The sequence below is a fragment of the Staurois parvus genome, unplaced genomic scaffold, assembly GCF_062004578.1.
Source record: "Staurois parvus isolate SC_StPar_1 unplaced genomic scaffold, SC_StPar_1.0 ptg000008l, whole genome shotgun sequence".
Lineage (NCBI taxonomy): Eukaryota > Metazoa > Chordata > Amphibia > Anura > Ranidae > Staurois > Staurois parvus.
Genome location: NW_028317804.1, coordinates 396,123 through 413,452, shown reverse-complemented (window position 1 = coordinate 413,452; position 17,330 = coordinate 396,123). Strand labels below are relative to the sequence as shown.

The 17,330-nt window shown below is 43.3% G+C and overlaps 1 protein-coding gene across 1 annotated transcript in view; it reads left to right on the top strand.

Moving 5' to 3' along the window:
• Nucleotides 1-17,330, top strand: part of CARD14 (caspase recruitment domain family member 14) — a 195,671-nt gene that overhangs the window by 42,058 nt on the left and 136,283 nt on the right. The window contains exons 4-5 of the mRNA XM_089668671.1: nt 11,765-11,902; nt 16,778-17,103. Of these exons, the coding sequence (XP_089524797.1) occupies nt 11,765-11,902; nt 16,778-17,103 (464 nt within the window). The remainder of the gene's footprint in view (nt 1-11,764; nt 11,903-16,777; nt 17,104-17,330) is intronic.

Genomic DNA, 17,330 nt, shown 5'->3' with positions numbered 1-17,330 from the left:
ATGTGAACTGATTTAGTTTTTTCTTTGAAAAAATGTGACTGAACAAATGACATCCATGTGAAAGAGGTATAACATAGCTAAAAAATCTATGAAAACTTTCAAAACTCCTGATCTCAATTGATTCAGGCTAACAGACTACAAGCAAGGATACTTTAGTGGATACATTTACTAAAGCATATACTGTAACTCCATTATGGATGCAGCAGTACAGATAACAGTAATACAGAAAGAAATGAAGGATCCCCTAAATTGTGCCCGGTATTGTCTCATCTCATTGAGGATCTAAAATGCTCATGAAAATCTATCAAACTTACTATTGCCCCTTCTGCTAAGATCCTGGCAAGGGGTATCCTAGACCATGCCTTGGTTATAATCTCTTCGCAACTGGCTACAACACTTTGTCAAGGGCTGTGGCAGCTGTCTAGATACTGGATTATGGACCGGATAGTACAGGAGTCTATCCCTGAGGCCCTTTGTCATTTTTGTTTACATAATGAAGATTCTGCTATCCCTCTGGTTGTGTGGGATGCGTTCAAGACGAGGCTTTGTTGGGATTATGTTTCCCATGTAGCTGACATAAAGAAGTCCTCTGTGCAGTCTCTGAAGCAGTTGGAGGGTGATGCAAAACAGCAGGAGGCAGCCTATGTCGCACGTCCTGATCGTGATACCTGTGTAGCTTGGCAACAGGCCCTGCATGAGATAATCTTGCTTTGTGTTGATTTGGCCAATAAATTCCTCCTTGCAAAGGGCGTTAGGATTTGAAGATTAAAATGGTATACTGTTGGCCTGGCTAGCTAGGGGACAATTTGTTGTTAAGCATATTGGTAGAATCAGGGACTGCATTAATGATAGATTTTTGCAATATTAGCAAGAGCTGTACTCCTCTATGGTTACCTATAGTGAGACTGATCTAAGGGCTATCTTGATCTTGTCAATTTCCCCACCCTTGATTCCGAGGCCCAGGATAGACTAGACCAGGATATCTTTCTGGAAGAGGTACAAAAGGCAATGGGACACCTGCAATTAGGTAAGGCCCCTGTATTGATGGGATCCCGATTTAATTGTATTCTCATTATCAGAAGCTGCTGGTGCCTAGGTTCACTTCTCTCCTTGCTCAGTATTGCCCTGGGTGCTCTACCAGATTCTATGTCTGAGGCTCTTATTGTGTTAGTGCCAAAACCAGTCATAGACCCTGAAGATTGTGCATGAACATTATTATTTGCCATCCATTCCTTAACCCATGCCAATGGTGGAACGAGAGTCATTGGTTCTCTTGATGCAGAAAAAGCTTTTGACTCCATTGTGTGGTTGTTCCTTTGGGAAGTGTCGCATAGGTTTGGTTTGGTACCTGTGGTGGTTAGGTATGCTCTGCTGTGCCCTGTGCTAGAATATGGACCAATAATAAGCTATCTGACTTGTTTCCCTTGTGGACGGGGACTTGATAGGGCTACCATCTCTCCCTGAGCCTTTTTGCCTGGCTTTAGAACCCCTGACCATTTTAGAACTCCTGGCTTATTGAGGGCTTACAGCTCGTCCCTCTGGAGGAGAAAACCTTGCTTTATTCTGATGATGCTCTTTTGTATTTACATGACACAAACTTATTCTTAAAATATCAGAGGGTGCTTGTGTCAGGTAGGATGGCCCAGGATGGTAGTATGTGGCTGATCAGGTCCCAACTACCTACACTCTTTATTTTCTCTTCCTATCCCCCCTACCTCCACCAGCAGGTCTTGCCTATTCCTCACTCACCTAGCTTCCCTACCTACTTCTTTGTCAGGAATCAGCAGCAGGGATGCCCAGATCTCTGTGGCTACATTTAGGAAAATGAGACCAGACTGTGTATGCTTTAAGTGAGATTTATTTACAGTAAAACCAAAATTCATACAAATACCAGCACACGGGAAACACACTAAACTTTAGTTAGTTCTCATGGTAGATGTGTTTATATTAGATTGGAGTTTAATGGCAGCTGGAGAGATACTAGGTCTCACCTGTCCTTGTGTGAAGGTTTTACAGGTACCACACCCCTATTGGAACAATGAAAAAAATAAATCCTAGTAGGAGAAAATAATGGGGCTTTTAAGGTATCATACCATTATGGGTATAAAGATGCATAATCATAAACAAAATTGGATAAAATAGAGCATATTTTATTGGGACATTATAAAAAAACCACACAGAGTGGTAAGAAAGACAAACACCAATGTAGGCACAAACATAATGAGTCAACAAAAATATAAAGAAATAATAGTGGGCAAAGACTCTGGCTCGGGACATGAGAACGTCACGGGCAAGAGTCCTAATACCCTGTTGATAGCATCAAAAGAATTGACCATCATCAAACTGGTAAAACGATTACAGACATGAAAAGTATGAAAAATGTTGGTAATTAGTGGAAATATCTAAATTCATATAGACTACCTAAATGATAGACCATTGGGTGTAATTTGAGAAGGGTGGTGTTATGATCCGCCAAGTGGTGCCTCAGGCTGCCAACTGACAGACCCACTCAGAGCGTGGGGTCTAAGCCCGGGCTGTGCTTTCACCAGGGCCCCTGATGGTGGGGATGGACTTGAAACAGTCCCGGGCCAGGTCACGACCTCCGAGCAGGCCCACCAGTGGCTGAGGAGACCTCCGGGGACGTATGCAGGTACCGGGAGAGCCAGATGTGAAGAGGATGGCGGCCACAGCAGGGTAGTAACGGATCGTGGGCCCGTGAGGGTAAGCGGGGTACAGAATCGGTGGGCAAAGAGTAGTCGGGTCACACGCAGGATCAGCAGGGTAAGTCAGTCCGTAGAATGGTCAGGGCAATCCGGGTCAATCACAGGAGCAGGCAGAGTAGTCAGGACAATCCGGGTCAATCACAGGAGCAGGCAGCGTAGTCAGGGCAATCCGGGTCAATCACAGGGGCAGGCAATGTAGTCAGGGTCAATCAGGGTCACTAGACGGGTGCAGGAACTCAGAATCACAGAAAGACCTTGCGGCAATCTGTGACAGTGCAGGGCATCTTTAAATAGTGCGCCCTGCACTGTCATTGGCCAGCTAGGACGCGCCCCCGGCTGTCATTGGACGCCTGAGGCGCGCCCGCGGCTCCTACTGCGCATGCGCGGCGTCCTGTCAGCCGCGGCTCGCCGAGACCTAGTGCCTGTGTCCCGGCACGATCTGCCGCCAGTGCGCATGCGCGGGGGACGGCGCCGCGATCCGGGACTACGGAGCCGCGATCCCTGACAGGTGGCAATTCCACTAGAAACCAAAAGTGCTTTTCCATAAAATTTAATCCCAAAGTGGATAATCAATCAAAAGATCTGACGCGTTTCATGGGATGTGACCCACTTCTTCAGGGAAAGTGGAAAAACTGAGCATCAATGCCTACAGTGGAATCAAAAATATACAACGATTTAACAATGAAAATACAGATAAAGCACAACAATGTACACAAAATTATATAAAGCAATAAACGAAAAAAGAGGTAGCAAATTACAAGTCGATGATAGCACTCTGTCCAATAGCAGCACATGATGTACATGAAGATCAGTAGTGATTGGATACACAAAGGGAGATTTTCTGACCACCAGGGAGGAAGCCACCAGTCCAAGAATACCTCAGATCAAATTGGGTTGCAAACGTTAAGCTGTTGTTCTAAGGGTCCATAAAATAATCAATGATTAGATATTGAAAAATTCTCTTTTTATAAAAAATATAAGCCTCTCCCTTGTCTGATGTGTTTATACAGTGAGTCCATGGTAGACAGAAATTATTTTAAAGAGCCTGGTAGCCCACTTTTATTAATACAACAAAAAGCAAAACGACAATCCAAAATGAAGTAAAACATGTAGTATTTACCCTAAATAGGAATCCTATGTCACAAGGAGAGCAGGTACAAGGCAGCAGTGTACAAGTCAGGAGTAGGCTCAGGATTTAACAGAAAGCCTGCATCTGGATGGCAGGCAAAACACTGGAGTGGGAGTAACTAGTAGGGGAGGATCTAAATTGCCAGCATCAGGTGGAAACTGATTACTGGGATATGATGGCTGGACATCAGAACTACAACCTTCCACTCTGGGAGGCGCAGTGCCACCAGCAGGTGATCCAGAACCACCTTATCCCCATCTATCCTAACCACCAATTGCCAGTTAATTTTTCCTCTAATATGCCTGGGTGTTGATTGACAGCACATGTGTGGGCGGAGTCACCTCCCCCTGCATATGGTGGTGCCTTTTTTGCATGTGTGTGTGCTCATCAATGCCCATGATCATGTGGGAATCAACGGTATGGCAGTACCCCGATTTAGAGGTGAGATATGCACTGTAGTAGTAAACTGTACAGAGTCCCTATGTGAAAAATGTTGTCCAGTGTTACTACACACTTTGCCTGTGAGTCGTCTCTGAGCCCATGCCCTCTCCATCCATCCAGGGTAACCCTGGCATCTCACTCCAGTGAGAGAATGGGGTCCGGCTGTGCACATAGCATGGACCCCACATGTGCACTTGGTTAGCTTATGCTGCTCACTCGTACATGCAGTCAGGCCATGGGTCTCCTTAACATGAGTTTAGCCCTGATACCCTTGGAGAACCGACCGCTGGGGAGGAAGCCAGATCACCAGCCCCCTCACTACCAGAGGACCTTCCGCCATGCCAGGTACCACACTTCATGACAAGCTGCTGTACACTCTCCACCATTTTTTGGTTACCCATAACAACTGTTCTCTTCCTCCATACCTTCTGCTGAGTTAACCCTTTGTAGTAGCCTTGCTTCATACCTCATATATGCTTTACTGGCCCTGTTCTTTCATACAACAGAAACCACTATCATGCAATTTCAGACCAGGCTTTGAAACAGTTTAACAAACTTTACTGTAACTCTTTGTGATAGAATAAATAACAAACAATAACATAGTCTAGGCCCTAAATTAACTAACGGAGGTGGTTTTCAAGGCACCTTTATAGGTGTTAGTCTATAACTGGTTATCTCCAACAATTGGTAGTATCCTCTGGAACCCTGGTATCTTGTGGGGCTACATGCTGGCTCTTGAACTCCTTGATTCCACGGTTTTAGTGCGCTCTCTGTCTCCAAATTTTCCGAGGGCCCTCTCTATCCATTGCCTTCCCCCTATTTTTGTATCCCTTGGGGTGGAAAGCCAGCTCTAAAAAAAGCCCAGGAATCAAGGTCCTAGAAGTCAACCCCTTCCTCAGCTTGGGAAGACCCACTAGCTATACTAAGTATACAAACCCCTGCCCATCACCATGTGCTATCAGTCAACAGCCCGGTGTACTTGATGTGTCAAGCCATTTCCTTAATAAATGGACATTACCGTATTTAGATAATAACACCACCTGCATCCCTGGCCCCTTTGTTTACATTTAGCTGTTGTCTAGGTAATCTCTAGGTAATCTCCCAATCAACAGATAAATGTTCCCAGGGCTAGAGCACTCTGTGGGGTTACCCACAGGACAGACATGTCCCAGTCTAAGTACTGGAATACACCTATATGCCAGCTCAGAGCTGGTTTTATTTACCACAGCTTTACTAATCTGGGAACCAGCAGTAAGTCTTTAAGGGGTTGATTTACTAAAGGTAAATAGACTGAACACTTTGCAAAGAATACCCAATCAGCTTCAAGGAAAATTTTAAAAAAAGTGCATTTTTGCTTTCACATGATTGGATGATGGAAGTTAGCAGAGCTTCTGCTCATTTACTAAGCTCTGGAGCAACTGCTCTTGCAGAGTGCAACTGCACATGGCAAAAAGCAGTCTATTTACCTTTAGTAAATCAAACCCTAAGAGTCTTTAGCCATAGCAAGAGGTTTTTAAAGTAGTGGTAGTAAGAACTTCCTGACTCACAAGTGTCAGTGATGTTATCAAAATTGGTGCAAATACTTGCCTAAATCAGGCACCGGTAGTTCTACAAGAAACTAACATCAGAAAAGTGCCACACATGCTTTACTGAATTCACCAGTGTGTGTATTTTTGTCACAGCACACATTTTTAGGACTTTATTTGTGCACATTTGTTATTCTACCCAGGGGCGGACTGACAACTCATGGGGCCCCCCGGGCAATAGGGGAGCATGGGGCCCCTGTGTCCTTGCCCAAACTCAAAAAAGCCTATGAAAAAGGTACCAGGGGCATCTCATGGGGCCCCCTACTGACCCCGGGCCCTCGGGCAGTGCCCGAGTTTCCAAATGGTCAGTCCGCCCCTGATTCTACTGTTTATTAATGTAATGGATATAGATATGATATGTTTGAGAGTGTGCAGAGGCCTTAGTAAGTGAACTTGACTTTGATGCTTTCTTCACACTTAACCAGTTCCTACCCAGCCAATAGCAAATTGATGGCCAAGCGGGACTTTCGTCGATCTGGATGGGCGTCATATGGAGTCCTCCAGGATCGCTACTGCGGAGCTGCACTGCGGTGAGATTGGTCACCGGCTGTGTCTATCGAACACAGGCAAAGCCATATCTGTGTTGAGATCTGCAGTGAGATCTGTCACCAGCTGTGTCCATATGTGTACCGGCCCGGTACCATGTGACCACTGTAACCAATCACAGCAGGTCATATGACAATTGTAAACAATGGATGGCTTCCTTTCATGCCATCCATTGTATACAATTGTGTTGCTAGCTGTGATTGGTCACAGTGATCACATGGTACAGACTAGGCCAATCACAGCCCATCTGTGTCATGTTATTAGCTGTGGCCAATCACAGCTAATCACAACAAAAAACACTGAATTAATTATTTTTATTTAGTTAAATGCTTGCCTATAGCAGTGAAATGCACTGCTATAGGCAATCATAATGTGTAAAAAAAATATTGATCACTTTCCCAGAGTAGTACAGTGTTACTATGGTGACATTATATTACTCTGGCCACAGTGTTTTATTTAAAAAAAAATCGTAAAAAAAAAATCAATTTCACCATTCAGTGTCCCTGATCCACGGCCACACACTAATTCTATGATGATGCTGTACTGCACTGATGACAGCATGTAAAAAATGGCAAAAACAATTTTTTTTTCATTTCTTTATTTTCTAAACAATTATGACAAAAATTCAAAAAACTTGCATTGTCTTTTACTAAATACTGCAGACTGTCTTCTTTCCAAAAAGGGGGAATTTGGGGGTATTTATACTATCCTAGACAATTTCTTCAAGAAGAGAGCATTTTTCTGACGTACACACACAGCTGTATATATGTTTACTTTAAATCAATTAATTCATGGCAAAAAGTAACTTTTTTGGGGGGTTTACAAATGGTCAGTCCGCCCCTGATAAGAAGCATTATGGGGTGAATTAATCTGCTCATGCACCTTGTGCACCCTGAGAATATCTCTCCTTAGCAAGAGGAGTATATGGGCATTATGGTCAATTGTGGGAATCTTATCTGTTAAGGAATTCAAATGAGGGAAATGCTGTGTAATCTCAGAGGTTAGTATTTCTGACCTGTCATCCGGCATCATGTCACATTCAATGAGAGTAAGAAGTTTTCACATCAATAGATTATGAAGTTAGATGCCCTACGCCCTGTTTTTACCCTAGTACCTGAACATGTTTTTAGTGTGTAAGAAAAAGTTTCTCCACTAATGTTCAACACATTAAGGAACTCTGACTTGGCTAATGAGCAATTACTTTGATCATCTAACACATTTTCATAGAATAGTCAGGTTTGTTAGAGGGTATACAGTCACTAAACAAATCTTGGAACATTGGCCTCGTCTCTTCTGCACATACCTCTGTACACTTGATTACAACAGTCAATCGGGTAGGTTCATCTTCCTCACCATCTTGCTCTTTGTTGGTTACCAAAGTCTCTGTTGCCCAAGGGGCTGGACCTGGATGCAGTGCTGAGGTACAGTATGGTGGCCACCACTGCATTCTATGCATCTATATTGACCTTGCAGTCTTTAGCAAGTGTTTGGTGGATGTACAACATCTAAAACAGATATCATTTTCTTTCAGGTAAGGTTTACATCCATCTATGTGCTTGCTTATGAATCCATGACACTTTGACAGTGGGTGTGGTTTTTTTTATGGACTGGGCATGAACTGTTTGGGTCCACAGACTTCCTTTCAGAGTTGTTAAAATATAAAGCTGCATCATTGGCTGACACTTCTGTCTTTCTGACTGACACTGATGGTCTGTTTCCTATCTTCCCTGTGTTTTCTGGCATCTGGTTACTGCATGTCAAGAATATGAAGCTTGGGTCATTTCTAGTCTTTGGTTGACTTGGTGAATAAACTGAATGGTCGGAAGGCATGATGATCTTCCTTGTTCTTAGAGCGTTGCGAAATCCACTCATCTTGTGGACTGTATGGGAGCTTTTCAATTATTGGTTTAATCCCACATGCTTTGCCTAGGTATCCCAATCCTGGTAAGTGGCTTTCGGTCTTGGCTGCCATGACCTCGAACAACACGTCACCAAGTACTCTTAAGTTTAGGCTGTCTTTGTTAGAGATTTTAGGGAAGTTTTCTAGTTTCTTCAGTAGAGCATTCTCAATAGCTTCAGGGCTGCCATAACAGTTCTGTAATCTCTGCCATATCATTTTAACCCCAGCAGCTGGATCATGAATGGGTACAGACCTGATTCACTAGGCTTGTCGAGATGACTCTGTTCCGAGCCACTTTGTGAGCAATTCTAGCTCCTCTCTAGCCATAAGACTGAGAATGGTGCCTTGGAAAGATGTCTTCCAGGCCCAATCATCAAATGTTAGTAGCCCAGAGCTCACTATTTCTCGCTGAATTAGGTGCTTTGCTAGATCTATTGTCCCTGAGGATCCTAATGGGCCATTCCTGAAGGAGTATACATGATAACCCATATTGCATGATGGATACTGAAAGTTAACATATTCTTTGCTTTCTTTAACGTGCACCCTTGGTGCTGGTGCAGTTTATGAGAAAATGTGAAAAGCAAGAGACAGCACAGACATATCTGGAGATGGCTGTTGGTATGTCAAGTCAGGAAAATGTGTGAATGTGTTAGAGATAGGCTTGATAGAAGCATACTTTATCGTAACTTGGTCTGGAGCATGGTTCTGTACATATTCCTGAGTCCTTTTCACTGAATCGTGAATTGCTATTTCTTCAAGATCCAATTGCAGTTTCATATACCACAGCTACTGTTAATGCTACTGCTGCTGTCCTTTGAGTCTGCAGCACACACATACTAGCTTCAAGCTCTGCTTTCTGCCTCAAGGAGTTGGCTTCTAACTTGATTTTCTGCTTCAAGGAGTTGGATTTTAACTTGTTTTTTCGCCTCAAGGAGGTGGCTTCTAACTCTGCTTTCTGCCTCATCAAGTCAGCTATTTTTTGAGTGTATAAGGCCTCTGCTCACACTGCCTCTGCCTTTACTCTTGCTGTGAGGCCTGCAGAACTAACTAATGATCTGCCAGAATGCACTGGATATTTGGAGCCAGACATGTGGAACCTGATCTCTGAAGTTTAATGCAGAATGTTCACACTCCTCTCTGGATCCATGATGTATGAATTTAAGTGGAGTACAGTCCCAAGTACGTTTTTCACGTGGATTCTTTCACTGAAGCACCTTATCTTTACCTGTATACGTATGCTTTCTTACTGTAAAGTTTCTCTACCTTCATCAGTATACAGTACAAATGCCTTTTCACTGTTAATTTCCTATATCTTCACCAGTATACAGATTCTATTTTACTATTGTAACACTGTGCTACAAGTGTTTGATGCAGGATGTTAAAGCGAACACAAGATGGCAGTGTCCTGCAGAACAGTGGCATTCACACTCTGTAGAGCAGCCCCATGGAACTTGTATGCTGAATTGCAGGACTTTACTAAGGAGCAGTGTATCTAAGAACTACATTTCCCAGAGGAGTTGGTGTGTGGGTGGAGGCATATATATATGAAAGCCTGGGAGATGGGACAGGAAGTGAGAGGGGAGAGATCTGGACAGAGGAATGTGCTGACTGCGGGAGGACCAGACCAGGCCATGAAAAGAGAGAGAGAAGGGAGGCAAGGAGAGTCTGCTGATTACTGACCTTGCCACATTGTCAAGAAAGCTACTCTGCCAGCAGGTGACTAGATGGAACTCTACAGGCGGGACTGGAGAATGTGTGGAGGCCCTACTGGAGGAGAGAGGAAGACCACCAGAATTCGCCAGATACCATCCCTTAGGTGAGAGTGTCCCAAGCATTACCAAGGACAGGAAACACCTCCACCTTTGCTATTCTCTTGTACACAGTTGCAGACATTGCACATAGTTATTAGAAGTTGTTCCTCCAGCCACTATATTCAAGTTCAACTGCTCACTCGACAAGTTTTGTTGTTCCTTCCTCCCCACATGTATGACTCCTGGGCCTTGTGGAAGAGCTGACTTCTACAACAGCAACACTATGCTGGAATTGCTTTTATCTTATGATAGAATATCCATCACTCTCACCTGGAAAAAGCCCACCCCTCCCACGGTGGCATTCTGGAAGCAATTGGTCAACACCACCCTTCCAATCTACAAAGACACCTGTTGTAATCGAGAGAGTCCAAGAAACAATTCAACAAAGTATGGTCACAATGGCTATGTTATGATTCCATGGCCATGATGCTGGCCACTCCCTGATCAATAGTTCTATTTTTTTTCTGTCACACCCATCCAAAGTCGTATCAAAGTCTTTCTTTCCTATATTTACTTTCCTATAGTCCTAAAAAAAAACACTCAACACACATCAAAAACACATGTTCAAAAACGCAAAACGCGCCAGTAAAAAGCATCGACCGCATCACGCAGAGGTGTGAACCTAAGGTAAATGCTGCACATGCAGCTTCTTCTGTTTTGGTGGATGACCAACCTCCCCACCTCTTAGCAACTAAGACTTGAGTTAATGACTTGATGTTTTGATGTAATATGTGTAAAACAACAACACATATTACATCAAAACACATGAAAAACACATTAAAACGCACAACAAAAATTCCCTAAAAACACGTACAAATGTAAGCATACAAATATGAATGAAGCCTTAATCCATTCCAAAGGGTACACCTATCCAATTTTCCCCAAGGAAACACAAAACTCTGTATCCAGTCAGGCAGGCCCTTGCACTACATAGTTGATGGTAGATATACTGTATAGGATATTGTACAATCAGATTGTATATAGTATGTGAACTTTACAGAACCCAGAATAGAATGTTATCTGTTCAATCAGCACACTCTGCCAAATGAATGATCTATGCAAGATGAAAGTTAAGGTAGAAAAATAAAAATTGATGTCTGGGTATTTAGTGAGAACAGTGATCACTGTTTTATTGCTTTTTATTTAATATTCGTGCACCTGGAAGTAGGTGGTAGGTAGGAGGGTAGATGATGCAGGATGTGTGCTAATGAAGTCAGCTGGTCAGCTCCTTCCTGTTCTATGACCTAAAGTCTCTGCAGGAAATAAGGCAGAAGTAATGGAGAAGCTTTTTATACAGCCATCTGGACACGGACATAAAGGTTGGTAGAAAAAATGGAAAGCTTTTGAATTTCTGCAAAATGAATGCTATATTTGTACATAGGGGAGCTGGAATTTAGAAAAAATGAAGGTGAACTTATCCTTTAAGGTTATACCATGCAACTAGATTAGGTTTAAAAACAGAATTTAGAATAGCTGTTCCAGCACCAGGAATTCCCAATATCACATGGGCGACATCTCTTCCTAAAATCTGAGGATTTACACATCTGGGCCATCAGGGGGGTAGCTTGAATTTTGTTTACTGTTTACACAATTGATCTGTGTCATTAACTTCTCACTTTGCATTTAAGGGCACCTTTTGGACATACTTCGAACAAGAGGAAAGAATGGAGCCATTGCTTTCTTGGATAGCTTGATATTGGCAAATCAAGGAATGTATACCCTTATCACAGGAAAGGAACCATCTATGGATCCAAATAGCTTCAGCAGTAAGAGAAAATATCTCTGTATTCTAGGGTATCAATTAATGGGTGTTTGGGTGCAACTACTCTTAGCTTATGTAGTAAAGAAGTTATAACTGCTACTTCCTTTTACATATCCATTCAGGGGCTGGACAGATAGTCTAAGGTGTTTGTGAAAGATATAAAACATCTGCAAAAACAATATCTATGTATTCACCGATCTTGTTTGTCAGTCAATCCTTACTGTAACCTTAACACAATAGAAAAGAAATGTAGGTTTTTCTTTATGATTCAATAGATTTGTGATGCATTTTTGCTTATTTAAAAACCACTTGCCTACCAAGCACTTGTACCCCCTTCGTGCCCAGGCCAATTTTCAGCTTTCAGCGCTGTCGCACTTTGAGTGACAATTCCGTGACCATGCAACACTGCACCCATATGAAATTTTTATATTTTTTTTCACACAAGTAGAGCTTTCTTTTGGTAGTATGTGTAACGGACCCCAGACCCCCACGACTGGATATCTCCATCAAGAAGCTGCTTCTCGGGCTCTGGAACACGAGACCAGATTTGAAGTAAGCCAGGGCTAGACTAGTTTATTTGAACACAGATACAAAATATATACACTCAAGGGACAATCCCCCCTCCCTGCATAATGACACAGGGTAGGGCAATCTACATTTAGTAACAAGAGACACACAGGTATTCAAACTTCACACCAGCAGACAGTCCCATCAGGAGGGAGGGCTGCTGGAAACACCCCCCCACCACTAAGCTAATACACATACATCCCATAATAGTTTTCTTTCCAAGCCAGACACACAATAGAACAATGGGATGAAACCACATGACATTAACTGCCTCCCGCCCGTCATATAAGGTAATAACGGGCACAAGGCGGTTCTCTCGTTCTGGGAGGACGTCATACGACGTCCTCCTATTCTAACCGCGCATGTGCGGCTCCTGGGGCATGCAGAGCGGCGATCGGTGGTGCGCTGTGTCCCTCGGACACAGCAGATCACCGATCAACGGAAAGAGCCAAAGATGTCGACTCGGTCATGTGATCAGTTGTGTCCAATCACAGCATGTAAATAGGGAAATGCCGGTTATCAGCATTTTTCTCCTCACGAGCTGTCACGCTGACAGCTTGAGAGGAGAGGAGAGCCGGTAATCGGCATTTCTCAGAGGGGACATGTGCACTGATCATCAGGACACTGATGATCAGTGTGCCCTGATGATCAGTGTAGCCCCATCAGTGCCACCTGTCAGTGTCCATCAGTGCCAGCTGTCAGTGCCCATCAATGCCAGCTGCCAGTGCCTCATCAATGCCACATAGTGCCAACCAGTGCACATCAATGCCACATATCAGTGCCCATCTGAGCTGCCTTTCAGTGTCACCTATCAGTGCCAGTCAGTGCCACCTATCAGTGCTGCCAATCAGTCCTGCCCATCAGTGGCAGTCAGTGCCACCTATCACTGCCAGTCAGTGCCGCCTATCAGTGCCAGTCAGTGCCACCTATCAGTGCCAGTCAGTGTCATCTATCAGTGCCACCTATCAGTGCCATATAAGAGTGCTGCCTTTCAGTGCCCATCAGTGATGCCTGTCAATGCCCATCAGTGCCACCTACCAGTGCCTCCTCATAAGTGCCCCTCAGTGCCACCTATCAGTGTCCATCAGTGCAGCCTATCAGTGCCCATCACTGCAGCCTCATTAGCGTGCATCAGTGAAGGAGAAAAATCACTTATTTACAAAATTTTATAACAAAAACTAAGAAAAAACTTTTTTTTTTCAAAATTTTCAGTGGTTTTTGGTTTGCTTAGCAAAAAATTAAAAACCCAGAGGTGATTAAATACCACCAAAAGAAAGCTCTATCTGTCTCAAAATTTCATATGGGTACAGTGTTGCATGACTGCGCAATTGTCATTCAAAGTGTGACAGCGCTAAAAGCTGAAAATTGGCCTGGGCAGGAAGGGGGTATAAGTGCCCTGTAGGCTTGTGGTTAAACAATCAACAACCCCCACACAATATTAGGACAGATCACCTTGTACCCCTAACAGGCACAGGGTGATTTACACATAAGAGGGCTATGAGGAGCTGAGACAGGGGTCTCCCCACCTCTCCAAAGTGAGCTGGGTTCCATGGGTCCCCCACCCAAAGTGTACTTGCCACTAGATGTTTTATTTTTTGCACTATAAACAAAAAAAAGCAAAAGTTTTGAAAACAAAAAGGTTTTTCTTTGTTTCTATTATAAAATTATGCAAACAGGTAATTTTTCTCCTTTACTGATGTGCGTTGATGAGGCTGCACTGATAGGCAGCACTGATAAGCACTGATAGGCAGCACTAACAGACACTGATGTGCACTGATAGGCAGCACTGATGCGCTGGCACTGATTTGCAACAATGATGGGCACTGATAGGTGGCACTGAGCTGGCACTGATATGCAACAATGATGGTCACTGACAGGGGGCACTGATGGGTGGCACTGACGGGCATTGATGGTCACTGATGGGTGGTACTGCTGGGCGGCACTGATGGGTGGCACTGCTTGGCACTAGTAGCTGGCACTGCTGGGCACATGCGGGTGGCACTGATGGGCACAGGTGGTTGGCACTGATGGGCACTTGTGGACGGCACTGCTGGGGACAGATGGGCGGCACTGGTGGGTGGCACTGCTGGGCACTGATCATCAGTGATCTGATTATCAGTACCAATCTGTCCTCTGACAATTGCCGGTTGCCGATAATTGGCAACTGCATTTACTGGTGATCTGCTGTGTCATTGGACACGGCTGATCATGTGGTTAAAGGCCTCTGTGATTGGCCTTTTACCACATCACAGCCTACAGACACAGCTGATCACGGAGATCGCCGGAGACGCGCGGGAGGGCGCATTCTGGTTGAACTGGCTGTCCGCCGTGAAGCCGTCATTTGGCTATCTGCGGTCGGCAAGTGGTAAACATATTTTACAGTTAATAAAGTTCACCTCTTGTAAATCTGGCCATACACTAGTAGAAGTTTGTTACAACATTGTGGGTTTAAGAATGTTCATTTGATTTTCTAACGGCTAGTGGTCAAATCAACTTTTTTGTTTTTGAGCTTGGGAAAGCCCATTCACTGCAAAATCTAATGTTAAGAACATTTTGCGCAAATGTTCAACGTACGTTCAATAATCCTAAAAGTGTATGGCCAGCTTAAAGTGTTACTAAACCCCGGACCCTGCATTCACTATATCCAGTCTCCCACAGTACACAGAACATAAAAATGCAATTATTTTAGTAATTATAAACTGCTAAATACCTTTTCTGATCAGCAGTTAGATCAGTCTTGTGACTTCTATCAGTGTCCAGCTGACCACTGGTTAAAGCTTGTAGGAGGAATTTTCATTCGGCTTTGATTGTCCTATGAGATTGCATAACCCCTGACCCTCTGTCTGGAGAGTGCTGATGGGCCCTGTGCTGGTCACATGCACTCTCCCAAGAAAAAAACAATTAGCAGTACACACCAAACTGAGCATGTGCAGAGTGTCCCCAAGGCTCTGTTCTATCTGTAGATGAAATGAGAACTGTGGATAAAGTGGAGGATCAGAGAAGACTGGATCAGATATCCTTTTTACACAATGTAGAGGATTAACCCCTTAACTTCCACAGTGAGTATAACAAGCATACATATACGCGATTTTGTATTTCCGGGTAGGGAGTACACGCGCCGCCCTACCCGCACCACCATAGGCGGCTACAGCTGTCGATCATCGAGTCCCAGGCGGAGATTTCCCGCCGGAACCCGGCGATCGCCAAGGAACACTGACAGGGGAAAGGTCTGTATGTAAACCATACAGATCTCTCCCGTGTCAGCACCAGCATGCATAGCAGAGCAATACAAAGCAGCATGCTTACATAGTAAAGCACACACAGACAACATAGTAAAATAGCACACAGAACACAGTTAACCCTTTGATCGCCCCAAATGTTAACCCTTCCTGCCCAGTGTCATTAGTACAGTGAGTGTCAGTGCTTTTTATTAGCACTGATCACTATATTAGTGTCATTGAGGATGTCAGTTGCTGATCGCTGCCATTACTAGTGTATATATATATATATATATATATATATATATATATAAAAGCAAAAAAAATTCAGTGTATGTATACTGCCATTTGTGGACTATAACTTTTACGTAAACCAATTCATTTACACGTATTGGGATTTTTTTTAGACATGTAGCAGAATATATTTTGGCCTAATTTATGACGAAATTTGATTTTTTACATTTTTTTTACTAGATATGTTTTATAGCAAAAAGTCAAAGATTGTCGGTCTTTTTTTGTTTATAGCGCAAAAAAAAAAATGCAGAGGTAATCAAATGCCACCAAGAGAAAGCTCCATTTGTGGGGAAAAAGACATACATTTAATTTGGGTGCAGCGTTGCAAGATCGCGCAATTGTCAATTAAAGTAACACAGCGCTGTATCAAAAAAATGCCTTGGTCAGTAAGGGGGGTAAATCCTCTGGAGGGCAAATAGTTGAAGTAGAATCATCAAATTGAAATGACAAAAAGTTGTAAAAATAAAAAAGCAATCAATTATATATACCACATCCATTTCATGTTACTATTCATCTCCCCATGAAACATTGAGGGGTAGATTTACTAAAGCTGATGCACTCAGAATCTGGTGCAGCTGTGCATGTTAGCCAATCTGTTTCTAACTACAGCTTATTGGTTTTTATGCAGAGCTGCACCAGATTTTGCACTTTCCAGTTTTAGTAAATAACCCCATGAGTGTATTCTCCATCAATACAGCATGGCCACATTAGTGTATTTATAGTGTATGGTAAAACACCAAAGTCTATGCCTTGGATACATCTTACTTAGTTTAATCTTTCATTAAACTTTTTTTATGCAGAACTTATAGACGGCCATCAGCTGAGCGTATTTCTGATGAACTCACTGAGCAAAGTGCAGGAGGAGTTGATGCAGGAGAAACAGGTGAAAAAATCATTGGGGCACCACTTGCGAAAAATGCATGTAAAGCAGCAGCAGCTGGAAGAGGAAGGAGAGTGTGTTCGCATCATGGAGTATGAAAACCAAAGACTTCGCAGAGAGTTGGATGCCCAGAGTCAGATGCAGAGCAAACTAAAAGATGAACAGTATGAACTATCTATGAGATACTCTCATGCCCTGCAGGAAAAGGACACAATACAAAGTAGGAACAGTGAGTTGCAAGAACAGGTTAGAGCCAATATATAATACTAATGATGATATATTCATACGTTTATGTACTATATATGATGGTATACTGCCTCATTGAAAGCTCTGTGGACCCATCTGTGCTACCGATAAAAAAGGCAAATAAATAACAGGGTCGATTTATTAAAGGAGTACACCCTTTTCATTTTGCAATGTAGATGTTCGGTTAGCTTTGTAAGTAAGGAGAAACCTCAGTCTGCCCTTCCCCA